General features: G+C 43.8%; 1 protein-coding gene across 2 annotated transcripts in view; it reads left to right on the top strand.

Annotated features, from left to right (window-relative positions):
* The window catches only part of RBM28 (RNA binding motif protein 28), a 32,829-nt gene extending 16,115 nt beyond the window's left edge, over positions 1-16,714 (top strand). For both annotated transcript variants that reach the window (XM_060020833.1, XM_060020834.1), the window contains exons 11-20: positions 123-196; positions 975-1,110; positions 2,093-2,157; positions 4,359-4,517; positions 6,393-6,542; positions 6,855-6,929; positions 10,100-10,359; positions 10,933-11,032; positions 13,552-13,703; positions 14,377-16,714. In XM_060020833.1, the coding sequence (XP_059876816.1) occupies positions 123-196; positions 975-1,110; positions 2,093-2,157; positions 4,359-4,517; positions 6,393-6,542; positions 6,855-6,929; positions 10,100-10,359; positions 10,933-11,032; positions 13,552-13,686 (1,154 nt within the window). In that variant the 3' untranslated portion in view covers positions 13,687-13,703; positions 14,377-16,714. The remainder of the gene's footprint in view (positions 1-122; positions 197-974; positions 1,111-2,092; positions 2,158-4,358; positions 4,518-6,392; positions 6,543-6,854; positions 6,930-10,099; positions 10,360-10,932; positions 11,033-13,551; positions 13,704-14,376) is intronic.
* Positions 16,715-23,002: the final 6,288 nt, after the last annotated feature.

Here is a 23,002-nt window from a genome sequence, read left to right as displayed (position 1 = left end):
AAACGAAAGGATGCTGCTACCCCCCCACTTTGTGTCAGGCTGCCACCATTTGTATTGTTGTCTTTGGGTTCCTGGTGGGCCATGGGTGTTTGGGATCTACTTAGTTTTTTCTCTCTGTGCAGGTTGTGCATTTGCCCAGTTCATGACTCAAGAAGCGGCTCAGAAATGCCTTGAAGCTGCTTCTCCAGAGACCGAGGTAAGGAAGACATTTCCTTTACTCTGTAACTTAGGCAGTAGTGGCTCCCAGGGGCAACATCTGTTGTTAGCACAAAGCCTTATTATTATTATCGTCAGTGGTATAATAATAATAAAGCGAACACTTGTTGAGCACGTAGTGTGTGTTAGGCACTGAGCTTTACATGCATCACTTAATCCTCACATCAGCCCTGTAGGTGTGTATAAGGTAAGTACAATCATTCTTACTTTACAGGTATAATAATCTATTTACGGTTCACTCTCTGTATGTCAGTCTCTATCCTAGGCTGATGACATGAAACACTGGGACAAGAAGGGATTAAGGCCATCTGTGAAGTGGAGTAAATGTTTGAGAGAGAAAGTGTGGGTGATTGAGAATTTTTCTGTGATTTCTATAACCAAGTATAAATTGTTTTGAGATAAGTTACTCTGTATTGCCATTGTCTCTTAAATTCTCCTGAGTAGAGTTAATACTACCATTTCATTAGCTTTCTTTAGAACACTAAAAATTTGCCAGTTTACAGATCATTTTCCTCAATTTGGGCCTACTTTGGGACTAATCAGCTCCCTTAAAACAAACGAACATGTGGCCTTTGCACAGCTGTGCTAGATACTGTTAGGCTCAGTGATCTACTTGCAACCAGCTGGGCTAAAACATCCTGGGGGTTGGGTTCCACAGTATAATTGGGGTTTGCTGTTTTCCCTTTCCTTGGTGTTCCTTGTCAGGTGCTTAGTTTCTACTCGTCATGAATTTTAAGAGAGGTTGCAATCTGTTACAGAGTGGTGGGCTTAAACTGGATGGCCGGCAGCTTAAGGTTGACTTGGCAGTGACCCGTGATGAGGCTGCAAAGCTCCGGACAAAGAAGGTGAAGAAGCCGACTGGGACCCGGAACCTCTATCTGGCCCGAGAAGGCTGTGAGTGGTGGCAGGGAGATGGGAACCAGGCTTCTGAGTAGCTGGCCCCTTGCTGTGACAGTGACCTGGCAATAGTATGTTTGGGGCATGTTTCAAATTAAAAACCCTATGTCCTCTTTAACAGTGATATATTGTTAATCCACTTTAGTAGATATGGCTTTCTGTTAGGAAGGCTTCACCCAGTTCATGGATTAACGAGTCCCGTTCTCCTTTCTGCCTGCTTGCCTTTAGACCTTTTCGTCAGAGGATTAGCAGGGCAAAGAGGGAGGAAAAACTCAAATTACCTTTGCCTTTTGTCATCATTCCTGATAGGTTTTCTGAAGAAGTTGAAAATTATGACGAAAATTACTCTTTTGGATTACTCATGGGTTTTCAATATGCACTGAGTACCTTTCCCTTAATGTGAGAAAGATAATCAGGAATTAGCTTTAATTAAGACAAAAGAGAATCCTTTCCTCTAGGTCACACAATATTGCCACCTGCTGCACAGCTGCACAGCCTGGACTAGCAAATGGGAGACCATTAGCCTTTGAGACTAGGCCCTGTGTTACGATGTAGCTGTTTTCTAGGTTGGCTTATCTCACTGCTTAGTAATGGCTCCCAAATACATGCGCATTGAAATTCCAAGGACAGGTTATAGGTAGAGCATTTTTGCATTCTAGATGCCTAAAATGTACTTATTTCCAGAATTTCCTCTAGGCCTTTCCATCTGACTTTGGGCATGTACATGAAACTCTTTGAGGGAAAGGAAGGAGAGGAACAAAATCACAAAATGTTCAGAGTTTTAGTCCTTGAGAGCAGCTCATAGACAAGAACTTAGCCCTGTAGCCTATTTCTGGACCTACCCAGATGCCACTATGTCCTGGCCAGCATAGTCCTCTGGGCCCTGTACAGAGAGCTTGCATCATTCAAATCACATTCCTCTTATTGCTCAGTGAAAATTCCCTTGCTGATGTCTTGGCCTTTTTCCCTCTTTCTGCAGTGATTCGTGCTGGGACGAAGGCTGCAGAGGGTGTGAGTGCTGCTGATATGGCCAAAAGAGAACGAGTGAGTAGATTAGGCACCAGTCTTCATGTTCTGCATGACTTAATAAAATCCATAAATAATAATAATTGAATGCTAGAGATGCTCATCAAAGAGCCAAGCAAGTATCGGTCACAGGTGCTGCTTACACTGTTGTTAGAAAACAAGCACACAGGTGAAACAGCAACTAAGCCAGCATTATACATAATATCATGTCAGCATTATATGCCATTATAGGAACTGGGTCTTATTCTTTATTTTCCTAATGCTCAGCAGTAAACGTTTGCCACATAGTTTGCTTCTGGATCATGGAGTAGATCCCTAGAGGCTCGGGCTGTATATAATTAGGTGTCAGTATAAATGCAGAATAACATAAGAAAGGAAGGTCAGGGTGGCTAGAGTTAGTAGGGAAGGAGGTGTAGATATGGGTCTTGGAAGGGAGAGTTAAGATGTCTGTTTTGATGGGGGGAGGGTGGTGTCTCCAGTAGGAAGACTCTATGTTATGGGATTTCCACTGATAACTGATGCTATTGAGTTCCTTTGCTGCTCGGTAATATTTGTTCCGGTAATTTTTACTTTTGCCCGTATAGCTTACTTTCAAAAAGCTAAGGCAGCCTAGAATGGTAAAGATGCATGATCATTAACAATTAACTATGGAACCTGAAGGTGCAGAAGATGACGGACAGAGATGAGAATATAGTGACAGCAAGAGGCAGCGTGTCTTTTCTCTGTACAGTTTCTAGACTAGTGTTCTCAACTTTTTTTGGTAGTGAACATCTGAAAATCATGGTTATTTGGGGGGCATTGTATGCCCTTTTCTGATCACAATGTGATAGTGACACATTTAATTCTCCCTTAGAGTGAATTTTTCTAGCAAAAAGCTCACTAGATTATACACATTGTAAGTCACAGCAGGCACAGTTTTTCCTAGGAGAAAAATTAGACTGTTCAATTTAAGCATGATAACCCCTTCAAATAGCCCTTTTAATATTCATTTCCAGGGTATTTGTTTATTTTGTGATTTGTTAGTACCTTTACCAAACAAGAAGCAGCAGGAATGAGACTTGATAAAAGAAAAAATTTAATTTCAAACTTTCTTCTACTGAGCTAATTTTAACAAACAAATCAGGAGAAGAATGTCATCCTTTCACTTTAGAGACAGGTTGCCCTGGGACCAGTGCTTTGTGTAGCATAGTTGAGGCTCTAGACGCAGTTTGTTTCTATGGCCATTGACGTTTCTTTGCCTCAAGGTGGCAGAGTTGAGACGTTTCTTTGCCTCAAGGTGGCAGAGTTGAGACGTTTCTTTGCCTCAAGGTGGCAGAGTTGAGACGAGACAATATTCTATCAAGAATTCTTAAATAGGGCTTCCCTGGTGGTGCAGTGGCTAAGAATCTGCCTGCCAATGCAGAGGACACGGGTTCAAGCCCTTGTCTGGGAAGATCCCACATGCCATGGAGCAACTAAGCCCATGCACCACAACTACTGAGCCTGTGCTCTACAGCCTGTGAGCCACAACTACTGAGCCCGCGTGCCTAGAGCCCGTGCTCCGCAACAAGAGAAGCCACCTCAATGAGAAGCCCGCGCACCGCAACGAAGAGTAGCCTCCACTCGCCACAACTAGAGAAAAGCCTGCGCACAGCAACAAAAACCCAATGCAGCCAAAAATAAATAAATAAAATAGATACAACATTAAAAAAAAAACAAAAAAAAACAGAATTCTTAAATAAATTCCATTTCCTTTTGGAAGGACTAAGTAATTAGTTTGAGTTGATGGGTAGATAAGGGCTTGGCATAGATGTTAACTACAGTATTATTTTTTATTTGCTCTGGGCCGGGTTTGAGCTTGGGATTTTATGTGTATTACCTCATTGCAGCCTCACATCAGTACTGAAAGATTGGTCTTATATTTTGATTTACAGTTCTACTCTGTAGGTGAAATTATTGAGGCTTAAACAATTTTATGTAGCTTCTCCAGTTAGAGATGGATTTCTAATTCAGTCTGACTCGAGAGCCCATGATCTTATCACCTCTCCACCATCATCTTGCTTCCTTGACCCTTTCTTTCCCTGTGCTGAGTATCATAAGGCTGCAGGGTGGGTGGTTTCCCTCCTTTTTTCTAGATGTGTGGTTATTGGATAGGCATCATCATTCTTTCCTGTTGGAGAATTATGAGCCTGTATTTTTAAAGGGTGGATTGTATTGTTAACAATTTATTGTTCTTTCAGTTTGAGCTGCTGAAGCATCAGAAACTCAAGGACCAGAATATCTTTGTCTCCCGGACCAGGCTGTGCCTGCACAATCTCCCAAAGGCCGTGGATGACAAACAGCTCAGAAAGCTGCTGCTGAATGCCACTAGAGGGGAGAAGGGGGTGCACATCAAGGAGGTGAGAGTTGGCCCTGCCCACTCAGAACTCAGGTACTCATCCTGGGTCAGATCGAGTATTTCGTTCAGGCTGTGGTGCTGGCAGACTGACAGATTTTCTTTTGGACACAGTCAGCAGACAAGGCTGAGTTTGGTGATTTTTGTGGTTTTATGGGGTTGAAATTTTTTTTTTTACCTCTTCTAAGAACTACCTTTCACATCTGACCAAATTGCAGTAGAATGTGAGGAAGTCTCTGCCCTCATGAATTAATTTAGCAAGCATTTATCGAATACCTGCTGTGTTCTCAGCATTATACCAGGTGCTGTAAGGTTAATTTTCTTGCTGAGAAAATAATCAGTGTGCTTTGCTCTTTAGAAGGGCATTTCACTACCATGTAGGCTCTTACCCTGTAGTAAGAGTCCTCAGTGCCCTGTGGTGAGCATAGAGAGCCACCCGGGTCTTCAGCAGTTGTGTTAGACAGACTCTGAATTCACACCAAGACTTGGTTAGGCTCTGTGTGCATAGAGACCTCTCCTCTGCTCCCACAACACCCCTGTGTACCTGTGTCATAGTACTGACTACTACATGTCCTGTGATGGTCTGCCAGTCATTCCTCCCCACCAGGCTGAGCCCTTAGAGAGCGGGCGTTATCTCATTGTTCCCAGTTCTTGGCATAATACCTGGCACATAGCCATCTCTTGATTAGTGTTTATTGAATAAGTAACCTAGCCAATATTATGAATCTGCTTTGCTCTGATTCATCACCGTAAACTATTTTCCTACTCCTGGAAATCCTCTTCAAAATGTAAGGTATTGGTATTCAGGGAATTCCAGGAGAGGATGTGAACATGTCAGCACGTAGCCGACACCACTCTTGGTAAAACTTGGTAACTGTTCAACTATTACTGGCATAAGGGTGAGTTGTGTAATTTCTCATTAACATCCACAATGCTTAGTAAGAGTCTGCACATTTAACACCTGCCATCATTTAGAGAAATGTATGTGTGTTTTACAATATTTGCATTATATTGAATTTTTAATTCTTTCGTATGTGTAAATATCGTGTCTCAGTAAGATAGTAAGCCTCTTGAGGATAGGAGCCTCATTTTATGCTTTTCTTGATTATCCTACAGTACGTGGCACAGTTCTAGGCACAGAGTAGATACCGGACATACACCAAATGCAGCATCCATGTGTACCCAATGCCTAGACTTCTCTGTTACATGATAACTACAGCTTCCAGCAGTAAAAGCACGTAAACTGTCAGTTTTCCCCAAATATCCTACTGTCCCTCGGTGCCCCAGGATGCCTATTACAGCTTAAGGATTTAGGGAAAAATCGTGCCAGAGAGGATCTGAGCTCTGAGCCAAGACAGCTGAAGCTCCTTCCTGTATTTCTGAGGCTATATGTTGGGCAGGATCTTCCCCATACCTGAATTGTCTTTCTTATCTAAAGCCATCAGGCCCTTATCCTTCCCTTCTTCAGTAATTTCCTTTCTGAGTGGTTTCTTCAGTGAGGAGATCCACAGATGGCTTTTTAGCCTCAGTGCTAACTTATACAACCTCAAGTACCACGTACCTCTCAGCTTGTGTGTATTGTCATGTCAACAGTTAGCTATTATAATTTTTCCTTGGGAAGTTTATTTTATTTACATGCTTATTTGTAGGTCTGTGTTGATGTCTGTAAGCTCTTAGAAAGCAAGAGAATATCTGTTTAACTCATTTTGTGCTCTCTGTAGGTGTATTCTAATAAAACAGACATTCGTAAGTGCTATTCCAGTAAAACTCTTGTGATGGTGATATATATGAAAACTGTTCCAATAACCTGGTTTCTTGTTGAAGCTGTTAAGGATCTTTATCCTCTAATTACTGATTCTTTTTCTTGTTCTACTCGTAGTGTCGGGTAATGCGAGGCCTTAAAGGAGCTCATGGGAAAATTAACGGTCAGTCCTTGGGCTATGCCTTTGCAGAGTTCCAGGAGCACGAGCATGCCCTGGCAGCCCTACGCCACATCAACAACAATCCAGAAATCTTTGGGCCTCAGAAGGTGAGCCTCATCCTTTGGGGGGGAACATGTTCCTCTGAGGGCCATTTGCGGAAAACCCTCTGACGTTTGTATGGTGGGTAAGAGTGGCAAGGCGTTGGAGGAGTGATCAGTGATTCAGGTGATAAGATGATTAGAAGGAACACTAAACTGGATAGACTGCTTGCAGAACTGGCCCCTTGCATTTAAGTAGAGTGAAGTGAGTAGCATCCTCTGACTTGCAAGAAAGAGGGTAGTGGTGGGACGATATCTCAGCTCATTGCACGCAGAGATTAAGAAATCTAATGAATGACTTTCTGTCCCCTTCTGCCACAGAGACCAATAGTGGAGTTCTCTTTGGAAGATCGAAGGAAACTTAAAATAAAGGAACTGAGGATCCAGCGCAGCCTGGTACAGAACTGAAATGTTTTTTCTGTCTTTGTTTTTTTTTTGTTTGTTTGTTTTTAATTTTTATTTATTTATTTTTGGCTGTGTTGGGTCTTCGTTTCTGTGCTGGGGCTTTCTCTAGTTGTGGCGAGTGGGGGCCACTCTTCATCGCGGTGCGCGGGCCTCTCACTGTTGCGGCCTCTCTTGTTGCGGAGCACAGGCTCCAGACGCGCAGGCTCAGTAGTTGTGGCTCACAGGCCTAGTTGCTCTGCGGCATGTGGGATCTTCCCAGACCAGGGCTCGAACCCGTGTCCCCTTCATTGGCAGGCAGATTCTCAACCAACTGCGCCACCAGGGAAGCCCCTGTCTTTGTTTTTTAAATTGTAGTAGTATACACATAAACTTTACTATTTTTAAGTATACAGTTCAGTTAAAACAATATTTTTTTTAGGGCCATATTTAAACTGTTTTGTGCAGTTTGTGGTTCTGCTCCCTTAAAGTAGGTCTCTTCCTCATTAGGTTCTTTGTTACCCTTTACTCTTAGTTTCCTAGAACTCTGCAGGTCATCTCTCCTCTGCTGGCCTGGCTTGTGTTAGCTCCACAGAACGGGGAGGAAGGAGAGAGGAGAATCAGACTGATGTTATTACCAATCAGCAGTGCTTGTACTGCAGTGTTTGGTGATGGTACGTGTCAAAATTAATAGCCAAGGTTAAGTTTTACATTACCTGTAGATTTCAGCTCTTTCTTCCATAATTCTGTTTTCTTCTTAGATGGCTCCAGAAGTGTGATGCCTGATAGTTTTAGTACTGTTTTTAATCTAGTGTAGTATAGAGGAAAGAACAGGGACTTTGGGAACAAGAATATTCATGTTCAAACTCAGGCTCTGCCCCTTTCTGAGTTCCTTGGCAAGTTATTACCTCTCTCAGCTTCAGTTTCTAGTTTGTAAAAATAGGATTAACATCATCTATGTTACATGGTTGATGAGGATTAAATGAGGTAGTGCGTGTAAGTTGTCTCGCATACTACACAGTCAGCACACAGTCATTGCTCACTCTCTTACCCATCCTGCCGCAGGACATAGAAGGCCAGGTTATTCTTGACACCATAACTCTTACAGATCTCGTTGATATTATACCTTAACTTGCGTATATACCAAACATTTGCAAGCTTTGATGTCTTTATGGTGTATATCACGAGCATGACTTTTATTTATTTATTTTTGCTGCGTTGGGTCTTCGTTGCTGCACACGGGCTTTCTCTAGTTGCGCCGGGCAGGGGCTACTCTTTCTTGCAGTGCGCGGTCTTCTCATCGTGGTGGCTTCTTATGTTGTGGAGCACAGGCTCTAGGTGCGCGGGCTTCAGTAGTTGTGGCATGTGGTCTCAGTGGTTGTGGCTCGCGGGCTCTAGAGTGCAGGCTCAGTAATTGTGGCGCACAGGCTTAGTTCGTCCGCAGCATGTGGGATCTTCCCAGACCAGGGCTCGAACCCGTGTCCCCTGCATTGGCAGGTGGATTCTTAACCACTGCTCCGCCAGGGAAGCCCTGAGCATGACTTTTAGAGGAGCAGTATCAGTGGTTAATTCAATGGCCCTGGGTTGGAAAAACCTGAGTTCTGGTTATTATTCAAGGCAGCTTTATTATTGTAGTTATAGAATTATTTACTGCCTAAGTCAGAGATGATTCTGTAGCTACTGGCTTAAAAAAAATTCAGGTGGCCTTATTTGTTGCCTACACTTAATGTACATACTGATCTCTCTGTGTAAAAGTGTTCCTCTCCCCTGACTCAAGGATACTTCTACTCAGTTTCCATACTCATATTCCACAAGTAGCATTTCCCCACCTCTCTCAAGAGATAAGACTATTACTTGTACTTCATGAAGTTCCTTAAACTTTTTTTTAGTTTTTTACTTTGTGAATGTCTCTTTTCTCCACTGGACTGTGAGTGCTAAAAGGTAGACACTTCATTCTGTCCATCTGTACCCTTACCACTTAGAGACTGGCACATAAGAGGCATATAATAGATCTTTGTTGTGTCAGTGTGCCTGTCTAGATTTCTGAGGTGAAAAGGACAAAATAACATTGTTATTACTACATTAATTTCACATGAATCTTCTTTTTCTTCCCCCACTTCAGTGCAAAATCAATCTGTAACATACTTTGTCTTCCTTCTCATGGCATCTTTTCCTTATCTTCATTTCAGTTATCTTTTCTCTAATGTTTTTCCTTTCTCTATATGGATTCAAGTTTCTGACGTGTCATTTCTTTTCCCTTAATACATTCATGTAGTATTTCTTGCAAGGCATGTCTACCAGTGATAAATTTCTTTAAAGTTTTTTTTTTTTTTGGCCTCACTGTGCGTATTGTGGGATCCTAGTTCCCCAGTGAGGGCTCGAACCCGGGCCCCCTGGCAGTGAGAGCACTGAGTCCTAACCGTGGACTGCCAGGGAATTCCCAGATTTCTTTAATTTTTGTTTGTCTGAGAAAGTTTCTGTTTTTCCTTCACTTTTGAAGGATAATTACACGGGTAAAGCATTCTAAGTTGGTGATTTTTTTCCCCCAAACTTTAAATATTTCCTTCTATTCTCTTCTTGCTTATATGGTTTCTGAAGGGAAATCCAATGTAATCTTTTTTTTTTTTAATCCATTGTAATCTTAACTTTGTTCCTCTGTAGGTAATGTATTTTCCCTACCTCTGGCTTCTTTCAAGGTTTTCTCTTTGATTTTCTGCTGTTTGATATGATATGCCTAGGTGTACTTTTTTCTTTTTTTTTTAATATCCTGTTTGGTTTTTGGCCTGGATCTGTGGTTTAGTGTCTGTCCTTAAGTTTGGAAATCCTTAGCTCTTATTACTTCAAATATTTCTCTTCTTTCTTCTCATTCCCATTATACATTTGTTACACCTTTGGTAATTGTCCCATGCTACTGGCCTATTTTCTACTGGCTTTTGCGTTTTGGACATACCTGTACTTTTCCCCTATTTCTGCATGTGGAAAGGGAAATGGTTGTTTTGTGTCCCCCACCCAGTAACCATCTGTTACTATTTCAGGGCCTGTGAACTACTTGCATTCACTTTCCTATAGTCTCGAACTATTTGGGGGAAGAATTCCCCTTCTCTCACCAGCTCATTCCTCTTCTGAATATTTCCAGCAAATAAACCTCACCCAGTAACTAAATGCCATTCCCTTGTCTTATACAGCAAAAAGTGAAATCCATGTCGGCAACTGGTGAGCAGCCCCAGCAAGAACCACCAGAGCTTGGGAAAAAACAGCAACAGAAAACAGCTCAGAGCCACATGCCTCAACAAAGCAAGGCACCCGTGGAGCAGAAGGAGAAGGCAGGATCTGTCTCGTGGACAGGGTTCCAGACCAAGGCCGAAGTGGAGCACGTGGAGCTGTCTGATGGGAAGAAGCGAAGAAAGGTCCTGGTGCTCCCCTCACACCGAGGCCCCAAAATTAGGTGAGAGGCAGGATGGCGGCTCAGGGGGTTTGTCTTGCTTCGCCCTTTTTCCTCTTTGTTTGGATGAAAGGGATGCTTAGTGTGCTCCAGTCCCGCGTGAAGTATCTCTACACCAGCAGAGTCACTCTTGGACCAAATGGAGGCCGGAACAGGACTGGCAGAGGGGGCCTCGGAGGAGCCTTCCAGTGCGGGCTTTCATGATTTTTCTCTTCTGAAGAGCTTCCTCCTGTCCTGATGGCGGTCTCTTCTCTGTCAGCTGAGGCCCGTCTACCTGAGGTTTCTGTTTGGGACAACAGATTAGTGCTGTCAACAGAAGTCGATCTTGACACAATTTTTGTTAAGTATATGAAGGTTTTTGAGATTTCCTTGAGGTTTTAAGCTAAAACAAAAAGAGAAGTATACAGATGTTGAGCCATAGGACATTCTGTTGCAGTATCCCTTTTTAGCATGATTTCTCATGGGCTTAGAAAGAGCCAGAGTAAGAAAAGGCATTTTATCTTTTGGACTGAGAAAAATCTCAGGGGTCCCAATTAGAGGAGGAACTCAGGGTGACACTTGACCGTATTGTTTCAGGTTACGGGACAAAGGCAAAATGAAGCCTCTCCCTCCCAAGAAGCCAACCCCCCAGATAAACCACTGGAAGCAAGAGAAGCAGAAATTATCTTCCAAGCAGGTAAGTTCTGGAGGCCACGAGGCTTTGGCACGGCACAGCTCTGCTGGGGTCGGCAGCCGCTTGTGCCGTGATTAGTTGTGCAAAGGGAAGGGGCTTCAGGACTTCCCTGGTGGCGCAGTGGTTGAGAGTCCGCCTGCCGATGCAGGGGACACGGGCTCGTGCCCCGGTCCAGGAAGATCCCACATGCCGCAGAGCGGCTGGGCCCGTGAGCCATGGCCGCTGAGCCTGCGCATCCGGAGCCTGTGCTCCGCAACGGGAGAGGCCACAACAGTGAGAGGGCCATGTACTGCAAAAAAAAAAGGAAAGGGCTTCTAGATTGCACTTAGGTACAAGATTGCAGCTTTTTAGAGGATGTGGAGGTACACGGTCCTAAAAGTGGGGAGAATAATAAAACGAACCCCATGTATTGGTTACTCTGCTTCAACAATTATCTTGTTTTACCTACCCCCCCACCCCACCCCACCCTGTGAATATATTAAAGTGAATTCTACTTCACTTGTAAATGTGCCTCATGTGGAAATGAGGTATATTGCTCAGAAAAATATCTCAGAATTCATCTCGAGCTGATCAGGCCTTAAACACACATATACCCAAACACATATTATGCCATCATCACATCTAATGATATTAATAAGAAGCTCTTAATAGCTAATATGTAATCCATATTAAAACGTTCCCAGTTACCTCAAAAATACATTTTTTAAGTTGGTTAGTATGAATCAGGTTCCATGTTATACTCGTAATTTTTTTTTGGCCATGCCCTGCAGCTTGTGGGATCTTAGTTCCCTGACCAGGTATTGAACCTGGGCCACGGCAGTGAAAGCGCAGAGTCCTAACCACTGGACCGCCAGGGAATTCCTTATACTTCATTTTTAAATCTCTTAAATCTTTTTTTTCCCCCTATAATATCCAGTCTTCCTTACATCCACCCTGCTTTTCTCCATGCCGTTAATTTGTTGGATAAGCCAGGTCCTTAGCCTTAGAATGTATAACATTTTGAATTTAGTTGCTTTCTTCCTTGTGCTGTCATTTAACTTGTTCCTCTAACACCCCATGTTGCCTACAAACTGGTTGTTAGATCTAGAGGCTAGATTAGATTCAAGTTCAGTTTTCTTGGCGAGAGTATTTCATAGGTGGTGCTGTGTGCTTTCTGTTGCATTGCACTGTAAGGTGCATAGTGTCTGGTTGCCCCATTTTTTAGTGATGCTGTGATTCATCAGTAAGTTTAGGAATTGTCTACCTTATCCCTCCATTTGTAAAGTCCCCCATCAGCTTCCCACCTAAGGGTCTTAGCACCCACTGATGATTGCTATCTAGATCCGTATTTCAATACGAGTTGCAGAATGGTAATTTTCTAATTTTGTCAACGCTTTTGTGTTTTTTAAGAAGAATTCTAGAAAAAAAGAATCTTCCCTTGTCAACTGTTTGGTTCCCATGAAATATCATTTGTGTAGGAAAGGCAGGGTAAATGCTTGATTTTGTTCTTTTCCTTTTATCAGATTCCAGAGTAATGAGTTGTTGCCCTACCAACCTCCTCAGATGACAAGTACAATTTTTTTTAGTATTGTGAATTCCTGAGTTTTTATGTACTTGATGTGTTTCAGTCAGATGCAGTCATTATTCTTGTCCCATCTGAGGCCAGCAGAAGCCCCTTCAGGTTGACTCCTGCCTGAGTCCTTCTGACATGATCCTGTCTTTGATAGTGTCCTTACTTCCTAGTACAACTGGATGTCCCAACTTATCTATTTCTTCGTCAACCCTGGCATTAGCTTCCAAGGAGCCCTAGTTCTTTTTTTTTTTTTTTTTTTTGCGCTATGCGGGCCTCTCACTGTTGTGGCCTCTCCCGCTGCGGAGCACAGGCTCCGGACACGCAGGCTTAGTGGCCATGGCCCACGGGCCCAGCCGCTCCACGGCATGTGGGATCCTCCCGGACCGGGGCACGAACCCGTGTCCCCTGCATCGGCAGGCGGACTCTCAACCACTGCACCACCAGGGAAGCCTGGAGCCCTAGTTCTTAATAGAAAGTGGTGGTCCTACATTCTTGATCATTTGAAATCAAATTTTCTTTTTTTCCTTGCCTAGTTCCTTTCTTTAAAGGGTACAAGAGCATTAGCTTCTCATCCTACTCAAGAAATCTGTGTCTCTGGAAAGCCTCTGACCCATCAGACTATCTTATAGAGCTCTCTTTGAAACCCTGTAATTCTTGGTGAGGGAAAGGGCAACAAGCAAGACCATCCAGACTTGGGGCTGTGACTCATCTTGGAGGAGATTCGTGTGAACATTTGGGAATTGAAGGGGGAGAGGCCTTTGAAACATGGTACTTTAGTGGGGCCCTTCTCTTAGGCACTCCTGATCTGATTTCTTACCAATGGATGATTCTTGTGAGGTCATTGCCTGGAAGTCCCTCTTGTGGTGGACAAGATCTCTGAACCTACTTTCTCCCTTGGCTGGCCTAAGGGTAAGGTGATACTTAATGCTTGAAACTGATTATCTTACGTTTCCTTGCCTTTCATTTGTAGGTACCTAGGAAGAAAGCTAAGGGAAATAAGACAGAAATTCGCTTCAACCAGCTGGTCGAACAATATAAGCAGAAGTTATTGGGACCTTCTAAAGGAGCTCCTCTTGCAAAGAGGAGCAAATGGTTTGACAGTTGATGATGGTAGCAGACTGGGTAAGAAGCTGGATTGTGTGCTTCTTGGTAAAGCCTCCCCGCCTCCCCCATGTCATTTACTGAGGGAAGGAAACTCCTTGAGTGCACTGCCACTTTGGGGCACTGCGACTGGGGCACATCTGAACTTTGGTCCCTCCCTCGTGTGTGGTTAGATAACCACAAAGAGGAATCTCAGAAAAACGTGATGCTTCTTGCATATTTTGTGTGAAGTTGTGTTTATAATTCTTATCCATGTTAATTCTCTGTTGCTCAAATGGAAACAATTATAAAAAGCATTCTTGACTGCTGAATTTTTAAGATGTATATTTTGTTAAGTGTCTTCTCTAAATGAGATATTTTGTGGCTTTTTGAATAACAGACTCTCCTTTCTAATATATGGGAATCCTTTATTATTTATAAACATTTTTGATATTCCTAACTCTAATTCAGGTATGTAGTCCTACATACTGCAGGAATCGATTAAGAAAGAGCAGAGAAACATGATTTCCAACCTAGTCTTTGAGGGTGGGAGAAACTTGGAAAGTAATTGAGGGCGTGGGGCCTGGCCAGGAGCAACACCTGATAATTGTTTGCCAAATGAGTGGGTAACTGTTGGTAGTTAACTAGAAATCAGTTGGCAGTGGCCCACAGACACTAGCCTGGGTGGTGCTAACCTGCATTTCCTGTCTTCCAGCACCTCCTCCTGAGGACTCAAGAGAGGTGGTCGGTGGTGGAGAGAGCAGTGAGCATGGCCAGAGAAAGAGTTGGAAATACAGCACAAAGCTCTTAATTCCCCAGTCCAGTCTGGTGCCATAATAAGTGATGCTTTCTTCAGAACCATTGCTGACCTAGGGATATGGCTATTTCATTGCAGTATCTTGGGAAACCAATGAATGCTCAGAAATGCCCTTAATTGGTTTAAAGATGGGTAAAAGAGAGACCATGAAAATACTGAAACCTTTTGGAGAGAACTAAAGGACAGAGGCTGTATCTCCAGAGTTACCTTGAGACAGTGCGACTTGGGGAGTTCGAAGTGTTCCGGCAGCAGCTCGGCAACCCATCAGCCCTAGGATGGCCTGTATTCTGTGGGGGAGTCAGACACTTTATTAAAGGTGTAAATAGAAGATCCACAGCCTGCCTGGCCTCTGATCTGCTTTCCCTTGGCCAGCTGTCTGCTCACCAGACACTTTTTCCTGTAGTGTACAAATATCTATAAATTAACATTTAAAAATAATCTGAACATTTAGGATAGATAAAAATTGGGTTCATTTCAGATAGATAGCTTTGCCAGATTTTCTTAGCTCCAGCTTTTTCTTCTGGCAGGTGTAGCAGCCCAGTGTGTTTAAAACATCATTCAGCTGCTTGAAACATTACTGCACAGTTCTGTTCTTTTTTTTAACCTTTATTTTATTTTATTAAATGATGTTTGAATCACTAAATTAAAAAAAAATATTGCTGAACGTTTACAATGACAATTTTGCATTTCTCCGTATACTTTATCATATAATGATGTCATGTTTTCTAAATTTCTTAAATCTGTATTTAAGATACAACTATATGATAAGAATCCCAAGGAAAACAAAACTTAAACCTCAAAATTATTGTTCATCCCATTACTATTTACGCTAATTTCTGCCCATTAAAACTCCGTTTTTTATGCATATTTAAAAATCCACATACTAGTATCATTTTCATTTAAAAAGTCGCTCCTTAATATATAACTTTCAGCATATGGTTATTCGTGAATATAATTTTGCAAAAAATTATGTCTGATAGTTTACTTTTGAAACTATTTAGAAAGCTTAAAGATGCAAAAGAAAAATAGCAAATTGGATTATATAATCTGCATACATAAAGGATTTGCATTGAACTAAATCACAGAGGCAGTTTTGGTGAATTCGTATTCAATATTGTCTTCACTTGATTACTCAAGAATATTTCTGAGCTGGATAGTGTGCCAGAACCCCTATCAGTTTTGTCAGTGAAAAGAGACAAGAGAAAATGTAATTCTGCAGGCAATGTAATAAATAAATATATACTTTTAAAGAAAAAGGACAAAGAAAATGTAAATTTGGTCTGCTTACCTATAAAGAAGGTAGGCACAGGAGTAAATTATTTTTTATGTAACATTTATTTCTAAAGGTTTACAAGATACGATTTTAAAATGGGTATATTTTATGGTTTTTATATTAATTGATACAAACATAGCCAAATACCTATGTGTATAAATTATTTGGCCAGTATCCACTCACTTCATACCTTTAAGAAAGAGAATATAAGGTCATTTGCAATAATAATAATTAACTAGTTAATAACATAAAACAAGCTAAAATAATGTTTAAAGAATGTTGACCTGAAAAAGTGTAATGATTCTCAGTGTAGGCGTTCCTATGTGGAACAAATTAATGTATGATTTACAATACAGTTTAAAAGTACACACACTGCACAGTTCTTTAAAAAAGTAATAAGATGAATCATCCACTTACTCAACAACCAGATTGCTTGTACGGTGTCCTCTGCTGGGACACCTCACCATGGGTTATCTGGGCAGCTTCTTAACGCTTGCCTCGCGAGTATTCATGCAAGGAGAATCATGCTCATTTCTTCACTTCAGAGCCTGATGTTTCATGAAATGGAGTTTTCTGAATTAGACGTGAAAGTGGAGTTACAGACTGCTTGGTTAAAAAGCAACAACAATAACAAACATTTCATTAACATCCAAGACTGAAGGCCATTGATCAAAACTGTCAAGTTTCAGTAGATTTTCCTGCTTGGTTATACAGCAGCCTGACTCAGAGATACTTTTTTTTTTTTTTTTTTTTTTTTTGCGGTACGCGGACCTCTCACTGTTGTGGCCTCTGCCGTTGCGGAGCACAGGCTCCGGACGCGCAGGCTCAGCAGCCATGGCTCATGGGCCCAGCCGCTCACGCAGCATGAGGGATCTTCCTGGACCGGGGCACGAACCCGTGTCCCCTGCATCGGCAGGCGGACTCTCAACCACTGCGCCACCAGGGAAGCCCAGAGATACTTATTTTAAATAAAGAGTCTTAAGATTGTGTGCTGGCTGTTTCTTTGCTTTTTTGGTGCGGGGGGGGGGGGGAGGTGTGTGGAGGGGGGTAGATGGGAGACTTGGTAGTTTTGAAGACTGCTTTGATCCAGGGTGTACAGTCCCTTGCTCTAGACTTCGCCTGCAGCGAGGATTCTGCTTCAGCTGTCTTGAAGTGACATCTGCAGCTTCCTGTTACAAAGTTAGTGCATGTGAATTCGTTCTTCGAAATACTTCCAAATGTCCTTTGCTATGTTTTTGCCTTGAAAAGAGGTTTTCCAGCTAAAAATTCAGAGTGCAGAACCTCAAGGTTCCAGAGATCCCCTTCTCACCATGTATTTAATCTTCAGTCATCTGAGGAAGCAGGAGGTCAAATATGCCTCTGTGAGTGCTGGTCACCCAGAATCATCAGTCATAGGCCCTCTGGCTGATCCACGTAGCTAGTTCTTTGCTTAATATTCCTCCCACTCACTTTTTGAGAAGTGACTGACAGGCATCTGCCAATTCTGTCATATAAGTGGCAACTCTGCCCACTCAACTTGGAAAGTTCCTGAAACTTCTCCATGGACTGCTACATCATGGTAGTAGCCACATCATCAGACTGAGGATGCCCAAGATAAGTTTGTAGTTCAGTTTGTCTCAGATGTTGCTCAACTGTGCTTTCTCTCACTCAGTCCTAACTGGCGCTTAAAGGGCCAGGATGAGGTTGCTTTGTTTCTCTCAGGCAGAGTGAAAATTTCCAGACCTCCCTTTGCCCAAGGTTGACTGATTTAGAAGTTGCATGCATGCATTGTCTTATTTCGGTTCTTTCTTTCTTGTCCCGATGTCTCGTCCTTTCCAGGATTAATTGCGGAGTCTGAGACTGCTCATTGATTGGGGTGTTACTCAGTGGTCTAGACATGGATGAGTTATAGGTACATCTGCAGTTACTTTAGCTTTTGATTCTGAGCTGGTGTTTGGCTGCAGACAGGCTTCTGTGCTTATGAAGTAATATAGTGGGAAGAATGTGAAGGGCACAGACTGATTGAGCCTGGTAACCAATTCTGAGAAGGAAACTGCAGAGTCACCAGAATACCTTTTGGACAACCCCCAAATGGAGCATCTTGATAGATGGCAAATCCAGTTTTCCTTAGGCTCGTCCATGCTGTCCAGAGCCTGCTGCCTTTTGTCAGATGAATACTTCACTGCTGCAGAGTCACCCCGGAATCTCCTTCCCTGGCCGTTTGATGGAAGGAAAATCCTTTCTGTCCTTGACGGCAGGGACTATATTTTACACTTTTCTATGTACCCTGCAATACTGAACAATGATTTACACATAGTAGGAGTTCGTTTAATTCCACTGAACTCACTGGAACAGAAGGCCATCTGGTCCAGGGAGCTGCGTTTGTGAAGGACAACAGAGTCATTTCCTGAGGTGATGTATGTGAAAGGGTCCCAAAATACAAAGTGATAGAAAAAGAATAATAAACTGCTGGTCACAATCCCTTGAGCACACCACTTGTGTTCTTTTTGCTGTGCCTTGTCCACACCAATCTGTCCTCCTCCACTCACGTGCCATCCAGCATTTCTCCCTGGGAACCTCATCCAACCCAGGGCATTGTGGTCCCTCCCTTGGTCCCTGACCCTTTCTGGTTGACGTCTACTCACTTGACAGCATATGCGACTGTGGCTTACTTGTCATTTCTTTAGATCTTACTTCCGCAAGTAGATGGAGCCCCGTGATGGCAATCCCAGCCCCAGGGTGTGGCCGATGGTGTCCTTAAGTGATTGGCTGTTGAGGATGATGAAGATGAGGGGTGTAGCAGACAGTCACCTGCTGCAGTGAATTCTTCCCAGCCTGTAAGGCCAACTGGCCCGAGGCAGGGGAACACAATCAGATTCACAGGTTGCATCAGACCGAAATTCTCCGGACCACCCAGTTCCAGAAACTGCCCTGGAGACATTCCGGACCACCCAGTTCCAGGAACTGACCTGGGGACTTTGCACCCGGCCCAGCCTTCCTGCCTTTCGAGGGGCGGGACCAACGGTCCCCCAGGATACCCGAAAAGACCACCAAATAAGGAATACCCTGCGCCCTCCCAGATTCACCACACCCCTTTCCCTTCTTCCTCTATAAAATCTTGCCCAACCCTCGCCCGGGTGCGACTTCTCTGGCCCCTTTCTCTCGGACCAGTGAACCTCGCCCGGGAGCGCTCCCTAATAAGCTCACTTGAAGCTTTCCTCTGTTTCGCGGTGCCGTTTCTTAAGATCCGACCTTACATTTGGTGCCGAAACCCGGGAGGGGTACCAAGCCCCGCGGGTTACGGCGCGGGCCGCTCCTCCCCTCCCCCAGGAGACAACCAGGGAACCTCTACTCATCCACCCGATCCGGCAGAAAACGGGGTAAGTCCCCCTCCCTTGTTCCCTCCGACCCCCAGAGTCCCTGCCCACCGGACTCCCTGTCCCTAATCGCGGCCCAGTCAGGGACTCCTCCGTCCTCTCTCCGGGCCTCGGGCAACTGTGGAGACGTCCCAATCGCCTGACCGCCCTCCGACCTGTCGTGAATTGGAGACTGAGACCAGGGATGCCTCTCTCCCTCTCCATTCACTCAGGGACAGACTGGGGGTCATGGGAACCTCACAATCGAAACCAGATCCTAAGACGCCCCTGGGGTGTCTCCTAGCCAATTTTACAGCCCTCGCTATTTTCCTGAAGGGGTTTTCGATTTTAACATCCTCCGTGATCTAGATAATTACTGCCGCAGGACAGGCAAATGGTCTGAGGTCCCCTAGGTGCAGGTTTTTTGGTATTTGCGCTCCCGCCCCTCCCTTTACGTCAATTGTTCTACCTCTCAAATCCTCCTTGCCAAACATCTCCTCCATCCAAAACCTCAATCCCCTTGGATTCCTCCCCACTAACCGACCCTCCCGAATCTCTCGCCTCTCCCCCCTCCAGAACTCCTCTCTAACCTCCACCCTACCCTGAAGCGGTCCCTCCTCCTCCCGAACCCGCTCTGGCCCATCCAACCGCTCCCCCGCCTCCCTCAACGGTTTCTCCTCCCACGCCCCTTGCTTCGCCAATTAGTGCACATACACGCTCTCACGACTCCCAAGATTCAAATCTCCTGTGCCCTCTGAGGGAGGTAGCAGGAGCGGAAGGATTAGTTAGAGTTCATGTTCCCTTTTCTCTCCAAGATCTCTCTCAAATAGAAAAGCGATTAGGCTCCTTTTCTGCCGACTCCTCCCACTACATCAAAGAATTTCGCTACCTATCTCAAGCTTACGATCTAACCAGACACGATATCTTTGTGGTTCTGTCCTCTACCTTAACCCCTGACGAAAGGGAAAGAATTCAAACTGCTGCCCGAAACCATGCAGATCAGGTTCACCTTACCGACAACTCCATGCCTGTCGGAGCGACTGCCGTACCTGGCACCGATCCAGGCTGGACTTCTCAGGATGGCCAAGATGGCCGTCGTAAACGCGACCTCATGATCCAATGCCTCCTGGCTGGCATGCAGGCTGCCGCTCATAAGGTGGTCAATTTTGAAAAACTAAAAGAGATAACCCAAGAGCCTAACGAAAATCCAGCTATCTTTCTCAATCGCCTTACAGAGGCCTTAACTCTCTACACCCGGCTGGATCCCGACACCCCGGCAGGGGCAGCGGTCCTAGCCACCCATTTTATCACCCAATCAGCCCCGGACATCCGAAAGAAATTAAAACGGGCAGAAGACGGCCCTCAAACCCCTATTCGAGATCTGGTAAAAATGGCCTTTAAAGTCTATAATGGTCGTGAGGATTTGGCAGAATCCAGCCGACAGGCTCGGATGCACCAGACGGTGGCCCTCCAAACCCAAGCTCTTGTAGCTGCCCTAAGGCCGGCCATCTCCCATGGATCACAGCATCCACGGGGTCCGCAAAAGGCAACCCCGCCGGGGGCCTGCTTCAAATGCGGAAAAGAAGGCCACTGGGCTCGCCAATGTCCCAATCCCCGACCTCCTTCTAAGCCCTGGCCCAGCTGCGGGCTAACGGGCCACTGGAAGCGTGACACGCCTATTAATCGGAAGCATCTTCGCCGGATTCATCCTCTCCAACAGCATACCCCCAATAACTACCCCTCTAATAACTATACCTTTATACCTAAAACTAACAGCCCTTATAGTAACAACTCTAGGCTTTATTCTCGCATTCGAAATTAACACCTACTCAAAAAACCTAAAATATCCCTATCCATCAGACTCTACTAAATTCTCTACCCTGCTAGGTTACTTCCCTACAATTATACACCGCTTACCCCCTCACCTAGTCCTAACAATAAGCCAGAAATTCGCAACCTCCTTGCTAGACCTGGCCTGAACAGAAACCATTCTACCAAAAACTATAGCTCTCATTCAACTAAAGGCCTCCACACTAACTTCAAACCAAAAAGGGCTTATCAAACTCTACTTCCTATCTTTCCTCATCACTATAACCCTTTGTATGCTACTATTTAATTACCCCGAGTAATCTCCGTAATAACCACTACACCAATAAACAAAGACCATCCAGTAACAACAACCAACCAAGTGCCGTAACTATACAACGCAGCAATCCCTATAGCTTCCTCACTAAAAAATCCAGAATCCCCTGTATCATAAATGACTCAATCCCCTAGCCCATTAAACTCAAACACAACATTCACTTTTCCACCCTCTAAAACATACACCACCACTAAAAGTTCTACCACCAAACCTAAAAGAAATCCCCCTAGTACGACTTTATTAGAAACCCAAACCTCAGGATACTGCTCAGTAGCTATAGCCGTTGTATAACCAAACACAACTAACATTCCTCCTAAATAAATCAAAAATACTATTAGACCTAAAAACGAACCCCCAAAACTAAAAACAATTCCACATCCCATAGCGCCACCCACAATCAACCCTAAACCACCATAAATTGGTGAAGGCTTTGAAGAAACCCCCACAAGACTAATTACAAAAATAGTGCTCATAATAAAAACAATATATATTGCCATTATTCTCACATGGACTCCAACCACGACCAATGACATGAAAAATCATTGTTGTAATTCAACTACAAGAACCTTAATGACCAACATCCGAAAAACACACCCACTAATAAAAATTCTCAATGACGCATTCATTGATCTTCCCACTCCATCTAATATCTCCTCATGATGAAACTTTGGCTCCCCTACTAGGCCTCTGCCTAATCATACAAATCCTAACAGGTTTATTCCTAGCAATACACTACACGCCAGACACCTCAACTGCCTTTTCATCAGTCGCACACATCTGTCGAGACGTTAACTACGGTTGACTCATTCGCTATTTACATGCAAATGGAGCCTCTATATTCTTCATCTGCCTTTACGCCCACATCGGACGCGGCCTATACTATGGCTCTCATATATTCCAAGAAACATGAAACATTGGCGTACTCCTACTATTAATAGTTATAGCCACTGCATTCGTAGGCTATGTCCTACCCTGAGGACAAATATCATTCTGAGGCGCAACCGTTATCACTAATCTCCTATCAGCAATCCCTTATATTGGCACTACCTTGGTAGAATGAATCTGAGGTGGGTTTTCCGTAGATAAAGCAACACTAACACGTTTCTTCGCTTTCCACTTTATCCTCCCATTCATCATCACAGCATTAGTAGCTGTTCACCTGCTATTCCTACACGAAACAGGATCCAATAACCCCACAGGAATCCCATCCAACATAGATATAATCCCATTCCACCCCTACTACACAATCAAAGATATCCTAGGCGCTTTACTATTGATCCTAACCCTGCTAGCACTAACTCTATTCACACCTGACCTACTAGGAGACCCCGATAACTATACTCCAGCAAATCCACTAAGCACCCCTGCACACATCAAACCAGAATGATATTTCCTATTCGCATATGCAATCTTACGATCAATTCCCAATAAACTAGGAGGAGGACTAGCACTACTACTTTCCATCCTCATCCTAATCTTTATTCCAATACTTCAAACATCCAAACAACGAAGCATAATATTCCGACCCTTTAGCCAACTCTTATTTTGAACTCTAATCGCAGACCTCCTAACCTTAACATGAATCGGAGGCCAACCTGTAGAACACCCATACATCATCGTAGGCCAATTAGCATCTATCCTATACTTTCTCCTAATCTTAGTGCTAATACCAACAATCAGCCTTATTGAAAATAAACTCTTAAAATGAAGAGTCTTTGTAGTATAACAAAATACCCCGGTCTTGTAAACCGGAAAAGGAGAACCCCATTCCTC

The sequence above is a fragment of the Delphinus delphis genome, chromosome 9, assembly GCF_949987515.2.
Source record: "Delphinus delphis chromosome 9, mDelDel1.2, whole genome shotgun sequence".
NCBI classification, from domain to species: domain Eukaryota; kingdom Metazoa; phylum Chordata; class Mammalia; order Artiodactyla; family Delphinidae; genus Delphinus; species Delphinus delphis.
Note: the sequence above shows the minus strand (reverse complement) of the source record. Positions and strands in the feature narration are given on the sequence as shown.